The sequence below is a fragment of the Asparagus officinalis genome, chromosome 1 (assembly GCF_001876935.1).
Source record: "Asparagus officinalis chromosome 1, Aspof.V1, whole genome shotgun sequence".
Classification (NCBI taxonomy): domain Eukaryota; kingdom Viridiplantae; phylum Streptophyta; class Magnoliopsida; order Asparagales; family Asparagaceae; genus Asparagus; species Asparagus officinalis.
The window spans coordinates 85476253-85486310 of record NC_033794.1 but is presented as its reverse complement, the minus strand read 5'-3'; the positions used below and the strand labels follow the sequence as shown (position 1 = coordinate 85486310).

The 10058-nt window shown below is 39.9% G+C and overlaps 1 protein-coding gene across 1 annotated transcript; it reads right to left on the bottom strand.

Annotated features, from left to right (window-relative positions):
• On the bottom strand, positions 6343-9034 carry LOC109827035 (crocetin glucosyltransferase, chloroplastic-like). Its single transcript, XM_020394005.1, is given in 3 exon segments — positions 6343-7004; positions 7789-8118; positions 8121-9034. Coding segments are annotated over 3 exon segments (1416 nt in total). The 5' UTR covers positions 8656-9034; the 3' UTR covers positions 6343-6453.

The window sequence follows — 10058 nt, the reverse complement described above, 5'->3', positions numbered from 1 at the left end:
ATTCTCCTCTTTGTTTAAAACTGGGTTCTTCTTGGTCGCGATGGAGTGCCTCCTTCGAATGTTTGCGTCGAATTTGCTCTCCGTTGACGATCCGACCGTCTTATCTCACAGGAACAATGAACTTTCATGATAAGTTTGGTGAATAACTCTTAACGAGTTTAAGAACTCAAAACGAGTTAGAACTCTGTGAAAAGAGTTGTTAAAACCGAATAATTAGTTAACAAGCCAAGATGAATTTGTTTGTTGCTGAAGAATCTTCCAAGATACGCCCAAAACAGAATTAAACTGCCTTGTTGCTGTTGATCTCCAAGAGAATCCTCTAAATCTGATCTACTTCCCTCTCCGAACTGATTTAATTCCGCCCAGATCTACTTCCCTCTCCGAACTGATTTAATTCCGCCCACCTTTGCTGCCAATTCTTCGTTCCAAAAAGCCATCCTTTACTCGGTTGAGTTTGTTGAGTTTTTACAGGTGGATAAGAGGTTGCAACTGCCCTCTAAATCCGCTCCTATGTGGGCGTGATTTCATCAGATCATGGGGAAAATGGTTCTAAAACCGTTCGACTCGTGTTTGAACGAGTCAAACGCCCAATCTGGCGTTCAGGACCCTAACTTCGTGTCTTAGAATTGAGACGCGGAGTTGGATGTTGACTGAACGTCAAAAACACGAGGGTCGCTCTCGTTTCACCTGTTACAGCTTGGAAACACGGGGGTCGCCTGCATTTCAAGAATCATAACGCGGGTATGAATTCTGCATTTTAGGAGGGGTTGGTTGACTTGTAACCTCTTCTGTAGAGCGTTGCAAGGACCGTTGTTCAGTAATCCTCGCTTTAGCTGTTGTGGGGTGTGAAAGTCGTCAGATTGTAACTTTTACTGTTGATTGTGAAGACTGCTAAATAGAGTTTTTATCAGTTGTCGAAAGTGTCGTTGAATTGTAACTCTTCCCGCTCTATGTGAAAAGTCCTCTATTTGCAGCTTTCGTTTGTTGGCATGAAAGATGAATTGTAACTCTTCCCGCTCTATGTGAAAAGTCCTCTATTTGCAGCTTTCGTTTGTTGGCATGAAAGATATATGATTGTAACTTTCATTGTTGGAGCTTGATGGGGATCAGCTATGCATTGTGATTTTTAGACAGCCTACAGCAATATAAAATACGAAGTCACAGGTCCCCGATCACAATTAGCAAGAATATAATTAACAACTCAGAATAGAAAAGAGTCATATCATAATGTGAATATCATCCGAGACACAAAGTTTGGATCAAACATGCTCTTATTACAAACAGTCTAACTAAAAATATGAAAATACATAGTCCAACAGAAATAAAAAGGAAGTACTGCAAACTAAACTAAGTCAATCAACTGACTAAAGAAAAACAACTAAGCTTCGGCTTCTTCTTCAGCCCTGTCTGCAAAACACTCCTGCTGAGGATACTCTGGCTCTGGCGTAACTCTAAGTTGGACCTATTCGTCCTCTAAATCTAACGTACAACCCGAGAGAACAGGAGTACGTCAGCATGCATGGCACACGACAAGATCCCACAATGGAGAATAGAAACGATCGAATGACCAAACAATGATAGTAATAATAATAGAAACATACAACTGGAATTCTAACAGTCTAGATGCTATCCACAACTAGAGTATAACAATTACTAGAATCTAAAATTGAACCGAGTAACGAGGTCATGCAGCTAGCCATCCTATAATATATAGGTCACTGGTCCATATCTCACATAGAGTCAACGTTCATATTCTCGGATGACTGACTGTTCACAAATCCCCTACATGCATCCAATACAGCTATACAAACTCGGTCAGAGGACTACACGCAATCCAATTTCGGTCTAGTTCAAACACAAGTAACACTCGGATGAATAACAAATTCACTTACCAAAGTGACTATACAAACTTCACTTTGACCCAACAGACCAACCCCAGTGCTACACAAACTCACTGGTGCAAGCCTGGAAGATACATCAACAACCTTATCTGATTACATGAACCAAGACTTCTCATCCCAACTCTTCTGATTTATTTTCTAAGTCAACAAACATGACTTACAATAGATCTTTGGTCCACTTCCTAAATTTAGCCAACGCACACACACACATGTCACTAAGTCTTGTTCATGACGCGCAAAGCCACTAAATTATGAACTACTAATGGTTCTCAATCACAACAAGGAAAAAGTAAATAAATACAATCAATCCTGTGCAACGATATCGTGACATGTCAAATAATTAAATCTAAGATTCATAAATTATAAACAACATCTATATAATTCAGAAATAATATTTTTCCAAAATAATTTATTTTAAATAATTATAATTTTCCTAAAATGATTATTGTTACAAAATAAATTCTTTTAATTTATAGTAATTATTCTAAAATAATAATAAACTTATTGATTCAAATAATCCTTTTACAAAATAATTTTTTTAAAAAAAAATCTTTAATACCATTCAACAACAAATCCACGCATAATATCACAATATTCATACTACAACATAATCAAATCATAGTCTAATCCATGCATATAATTCATAACAGATCTAAATATTGAAATGATGAGTCAATGAGTAAGAGGGGTCTTGCCTACGAGTTTTTGTCAAACATATCGACGTTGACGTGCGAGACTACGGCCCGCGGTGAGGCGACGGTGACGAGTCTGTAGGAGAAGCTCGGACGGCGGGCTGACGGCTAAGCTGGGGGGCTATCGCGCGTGCGGAGCTGGAGGCTGATAGGGGTGTCGGGCTTGAGCGGTTGCGGAAGTGGGCTTGTTTGCGGGTAAGGCGGACGGTGGGGTTTGATGGTGGAGGTTTGAGGAACTTGGCGTGCGGTGGAGCTATGCGTGGGTCGGAGGGAGTTGGGTGGCGACAACAGCCGACGCGGCTGCGCTGTGAGGTAGGATAGTCGGAAGCTCGGCTGGGGAGAGCGGATGATTCCTCAGCGGGGGTAATGGCAGCTGAGCGTGGGCAGTGAGAGGGAGAGGTCACGGCGGGAGCTCAGGGCTAGGGGCGGAGGATAAGGGAAGGATGAGGAGACAACAGAATGAGGGGACGGCGGCGGTTGGATCAGGTGGCGCTGGTGGCTGTCTTCGAAGACTGGGAGGAGAGGCGGAGGAGCTCAGACTGTCGGTTGGAGCTGGGGAAGGGAGAGGGAGGAGTAGAGCGAGCGCGTGACGCGGGGGAGGTTGAGGGCGGTGGAGTGATGTAGGAGAGGGTCTGCTAGAGTTGTTCTTTGAGGGGAGGAGAGAAAAGAACGAGAGGAGAGAGGGGCTGGTGTGGGTTTTTGGGGGAAGAGAGGCAGAGAGAGTTAAGAGGGTGGCGGCTGTGAAAGAAAATGAGAGAGAGAGAGAGGGTATATTTATACGTAGGATTAGGGTTTAGGGAATAATTAGGAAATAATTAGTATAATTAATAATAATACTTATAATAACAATTACAATAATAAAAACGATATTAATTTAAAGTTTTCACTGCAACAATTTAATTTATAATTATCAAAATCATTAAATAAATATAAAATCAGATTTTTAAATTGTAAAAAATTCTAGAAAATCGAGAAAATATAAATACTCTTTTAAAAATAATAATTTAATACCGAAAATTTATTTAAACTAGTATCAAAAATTCATGATCATTACAATAACCAACTAAATCAGAGATATAAAAATTTGAAAGACTTAACTATACTTAAAAGTTTTTTTTTTTACTTCTCAAATATTTCAAATAATATATTGATGAAACTAAACACAAACTTCTAACGAATGTGGTGTATGCCAACTGGCAATCATTCATAGGCTTTGTTATTGTTGTGTTATTTGATAAATAGTATAGATTATTAATATATAAGTAAAACATATATAATATGTGAAAATTAAACTAAATTGTCATAAAAATAAAATTTGATGGAATTATGATTGCTTTTATGACGATCGAACCAAATTATCATGCATCTAAGTTATTGTAATTTTCTATTCCTTCATCTGGTTCTTATATATGACTTATTATAAATAAAAATATTCATAATAGGCTAAAAATTTATTATAATCATCTACACTTATATACCGTTATAATTATAAAAATATATAATGATAACAAATATTATTTAATATATTATAAAATTTTAAATAAATTTTGATTGAAATTATAATAATTATTTGAATTATAATAATTATTTATACAATTCTTGTGCATAATTATATTATGAAATTTCATTTATTAATTTTAATTTTCAATTTAAGAATTTATATTGCTATAAAAGCAACTTCACAATTTTTCAGTCAACAAAAAAATTAAAAACGTAAACAAGTTGCCGCGTGAAAAGCGCATGCACTATACTAGTTTTAAGAGAAAAGGCTATGTTATGCTCACCTTTATGTAACCAGGTTGTCATATATTACATATACTTATATTTGTATATGCGTGCGTAGGATATACTGATTATGAGATGTCACCTCATTTAGAAAAAAATGAGCTATCAAGGGATAAGATTGGTAGTAGAGCATTGTTTTAAAAACAGCCTAGTTTCATCAATTTATCATGTTTGTATATAGGTATTAGGGCCACGACCAATACGATTTCTACAAAAAATTATCGCATATCATTTTTGGCCGATTTGTCTAGATATATCTGTGTAAATACGATAAAGCGGCCAATTTCTCTTATCATTCATGGCCCCAATACCTACATATCGGCGATAAAAATTGATGCAATCGGCCTATTTTTAAAACAATGGTCTGCTACCAATTTTGTCCATTGATAGCTCATTTTTTTTCTAAATGAGGTGACATCTCATAATCAGTATACCGTACCACAAATAGACAAATCAAACTAGTATGATATATAATATATGATAACCTGGTTGCATGAAGGTAACAACAACAACATAGCCTTTTTTGCATAAAATAAAAAGGCAACGTACCTTCCTTTGTTTCTTAGTAAGAATTTACAGGAGCAAACTGATACAAACTGATTTCTCTTTATGCATACTGGATATTGGTCCGTACTGTGAGGTACTGTGAAAAATTAAAACAACCCTTACCGGAAATCTTCCATCAGTCCACGGCTCCAGTGCTTCATTCGTTGCTTATCTTTAACTGGACTTCTTCCAACTTTCCTGTGTTGTTCATTTGTTCTACTATGTAACAACTATTTGGGCATGATCGAAAAAAACACAAGTTTTATTTTCTTCTTATAATTTGTGAGCTACTTGTCTTGTGTAACCAATCCGTTTTCCTGCATCATTCAAGTCTATATTTAGTGCAGAGAATGAAAGCTTGCCTACAAAGTAAAAAAGAGGAACAATTTTTCAAAACCGACTGAAATTTTTTTTTTTTTTTCAAAACCGACTGTTTTTTTTTTATTTATCAAAAAAAAAAAAAAAACAGTCGGTTTTGAAAAAAAAAAAAAAAATCAGTCCGTTTTGAAAAATCAGTCCGTTCAGTGTATATATGCTTCTCTTTACGGGCGTTTATATGTTATAGGGATTTGGTTAAAATTCCAGTGATTGATGATAAAATCATATTATCTGTTATACCTTGCAATCAAAGCCCTTCATGTTTTTTTCAGATCTACATATTACTCAAGTGTCATCAGAAAATCACAGAGACGAGTTCATTGGATGGGGAAAGAGAGCATTTGCACGAAGCAAGGCAAGCTATTTTTTATCCTCTTTGTTTTTCCTTGTTTGCCACCTTGTTATATTTTGTGTTGTGCCACAATCGAACTTCTTTCGTTGCCCATTTGAGATCACAAGATTTGTCAGTCACTTTCTCAAAATGTTTGATTTGTACAATCCTCAGTGAAGAATACACATCAGCTTTGATTTCGCAGCACGAGTCATTGTTACAGTTGGGTGGATGCCATTAAGCCTCCTTGCCGGCCCAGTCGATTAATGGAATCTTACTGACTCCATTCATCGAATTGTCCGTGTTTGCAGCCTTTCTGAGTCAATAGGCTGAACCTGTCTCCCTTTAACCTGCACTGTCAAGAATTTAAACAATAGTTAAAGCGACACCTAAGCATTAGTGTGAATCAGGTCATCCTAATTGGTAAGTTAATCAACACTGAAGCCCTTCTGAGTCAATAGGCGTTGAATACTATCCCAACCTCCCCAACCGGAAAGATAAATTGGTGCTGGTACATGTTATTATCTCAACCTCGTGTATCTTTTCCTACCGCAGAAGAGAGAATGGCCAACAATGCCATGAATTATAGGTATTTTAAGGACATGCATGGTCCCCTAATAATATTACTTGTGGAACATCATCATCATCACTATGATCATAAACCCAGCTCGTTTATCATTATAATGATATCATTATTGTAGTGGTTCGTTTTTAGTAGATGCACAATAAATTCTATTACTGTGAGAATAATACACACCGATCATAATCCAACATTATGATTGCATAACACAAGCAAACCTAATAACCATTTTGATCAGATTTAATAGATCTCATGAACAAATTTCCTCAAACTCCGATCAGATGATCCTCCTTCACCGACAGCCTCTGCAAGTCGCTCCTTCCACAGCTCTGCTTTCTTCCGAATCTCCATTCCTCCTTCACCCTCTCCCATGACCAAATCCAAGCACCTCCGCAACTCCTCGCCATTCAATATACCATCTTCATTAACCCCACCCCTGACTCCGTTTCCCCACTCTCTCTCCATAAGCATGGCATTCGTCCCTTGGTCCGTCCATTGAGGCACTCCCACTGTGGGCACTCCGAACACCAAGCTCTCTAGCGTTGAATTCCATCCACAATGTGTCACAAAACATCCTATTGAAGGGTGAGTCAGAACTCGCATTTGCGAGCACCACTCCACCACCATTTCATTCTCTCCCTTGTCTTCGATCTCTATTCCTTCGTACCTGCAGTCTGCTCTCAGCACCCACAAGTACGGCCTCCTGCTTGCTTTCAACCCTTTCGAAAGCTCCTCAATTTGCTGCTTCTTTAGGACTGCTAAGCTCCCAAATGATACATACACAACCGAACCCTTGTTAGATTTGGGGGTGGAAACCAAACCTCCGACGGTGGAGGAGCTCCGACGAGCTCCGACGAGCTCGAGAATGGCGAAGATGACGCAGGAGAAGTCGACGAACGCACAATCTCGGCGAACGCACAATCTCGGCGAACGCAAGCTTCGGGCGAACGCAGACCTTCGAACTCTGCGTTTGGCGAAGGCCCGAGCTCTGCGTCACAGTGAGGCCGACCTCTGCGTTCGTGCGCTCTCCCCTTGCGTTCGCGGGCCGCTGGCGACAGGCTGTCGCCAGCTCATCCACCTCGCCTATAAAAAGGCACCTAGGGTTTTTTCGGTGTAGCTGCTGGAACTTCCCCTCTCCGTTTTTCTCCTCTGGCGGCGGCTCCTCTCTGGTTTGATCTCTCTCCCTCGCGTGGCTTTCTTCAGCGGTGGCGTCGGACCCAAATCGCAGCAGCGATTTTTTCTCCAGCTCTCAGAAGTTTGAGGGGAGTTTAAGAAAGAGATTAGAGAGAGAGATTAAAAGAGGGGTTTATAATATTGTGGATATTATTTAAACTCAAGTGAGATTTGAAAGGGTTCATACCCTTTAATTATTAACACTGTAGCTACAGTGTTTATTTGAGAAATCTCAGTTTTGAGATCTGCTCATAAATTGTAATTTCTTGTTTGATTAATAAGAAATTATCTGTGTGGCTCCCGAGGACGTAGACAGTTGCCGAACCTCGTTAAAACTTGGTGTACTTTTCTATACTGCGTTTCTGTTGCAATTAGGGGTTTAGGCGTTAAATTCCCAACAACCCTTTGGTTTCAAGTCCAGCCACTGGATGTACTCCTTCTCGTCAGACATGAACATATCGAAGCCGGATGCTTTCTTATTATCCTTGGGAATTGACTGAAGAATTGGGCCTACTGCAATCAAATCTACATCTTCAATAGCGGAAAGAGCATTAGCTTCTAGTTCATCAAAGGTGTTCACTAAAACTCTGGGCTTATGCTTGCTTCGCTCAATCTCTCTATCCAGTATCAAGAACGCCTCTTTTATGATGCTAAGGAATGCAGAATAGAAATCACCCGAAGAGTTCGGCACAATCAATAATGACGGCAGATCTCGTTTGCACAGCGGTGGCGACCCGGTAGTTCCACTGTATACAAGGGGTCTTTACAGTCTGCAGCTACATGATCCTCATGTCCATGAAAAGAGTGGTAATATATGGCGAAAATGGTGGCTGGCTGGATCCAGTACAGGGCCGATGGAATTCCATGCTTATGGGCAACATCGGCGGCCCATGATAACACGAAGGTGTAGATAATGCAGTCGACCCCTCGACCACGTGAATCAAGCGTATTGATAATAGACGAGAGGCTCTGTGAGCCAACGGTCTTGAACTGGGAGAAGAATTGGTTGGCGTCGTCAACACCGGGGTTGAAGCCCTCATCATAGCCGTTGGCGAGGAGAATATAGGTGATGGGTCCACCTTCATCGACTTCTTGGTCGATGGATGTGAGATTAGGGAACATTTTCCGGTGGCCAAAGATGGAGGTGGAGAAGGTGATACGGGCTCCGGTGGTTTGGACCAGGCGGTCTGCGAGGTGGATAGCCGGGTTTATGTGGCCTTGGGCTGGGTAGGTGACTATGAGAAAGTGGTGCTGATGAGTCCCCTCCATTCCTTTTCTTGCAACAGGGTTCTAATTGGCTGATTCAATAGTTTGGAGCGGAAAGTGGAGAGATATGGGATTTGATTTATAGAAGGAGACGGAACTGGATTTAGCACTAAAGATCATTTTGTTTATACTAGACAAATATCACATTATACCAACTTCCCCACACTACTACAATCTGTAGCAGCCCTTGTTTGTAGCAACTCCAACGGTTAAACTGTAGCCGCCCTTGTTTGTAGCAGCCCCAATGGTTACAGTTAAACTGTAGCAGCCCTTGTTTGTAGCAGTCCCAACGGTTAAACTGTAGCAGCCCTTGTTTGTAGCAGCCCCAACGGTTGTAACCGTTGGGGCTGAGCGTGTCCCCAACGGTTACTACAAACTATAGCAGCCCTTGTTTGTAGCAGCCCCAACAGTTGTAACTGTTGGGGCTGAGCATGTCCCCAACGGTTACAACCGTTAGGGCAAGAACTTTTTATTTTTTGATTTTAAAAATAAAAAAAGGTCCTAACGGTTGTAACCGTTGGGGCCTTAACCAGCCCCGACAGTTGTAACCGTGGGGCCTTAATTATCCCCAACGGGTACAACCGTTGGGGCTATTAGATTATTGCTGGGATTCAAACAACCAAATACTGGGGTATCATGAGCCAAGCATGCGATACAAGCTTAAATTTCACTAGCCTGTGTAATTCCTATGCATATATTGTTTTCCATACATCAAATTGAACATTTGTAGGTTTTCCTACACTACATACCAATTTATTGACAAAAAAGTCCTCCTGAAACAACCCATTTCGAGTGACAAGAATTAAGTACAAAATCATTAACTATATATGTACTCTGAAAATATCGTCCTCTAGACCTATCACTAGGTAAAACTCCACTGCAGATTCCATTCCTATCTCGAGAACACCTCAAGAGATAGAATATCACTGCCTACATAGAACCTTAGGAGCCTTATCTGATAGATTATATGACATCTACTACTCTATCACTAATGCTAAAGTTCTGTGGGAAACACTAGAGAAGAAGTATGGTTTAGATGATACATGAATTAAAAGATTTAAAGCCTCTGATTTTAACAAAATTAATGGTAGATTCCAAACCAATGAATGAGCAGATTCATGAATTCGAATATATAGTTCGTCTACTGAAAATGAATGGATCTATCTTAGATGAAACTATTCAGATAGCCTGTCTTATAGACAAACTTTCTGAAACCTGGTCAGATTTTGCCAAAAACCTTAGCCATACCCAAGGAGATCTTACTCTTGATCAAGTGTTTAATGCCATTAGAATCGAAGATCAACATAGACTCAGGGAGAAAAATGTGACAGAATCTGAACCCGAAGTTAACAATGTAGAATCCAAACCCATTCCCAAACTCAAGAAGCGCCCCTCCCACAAAAACC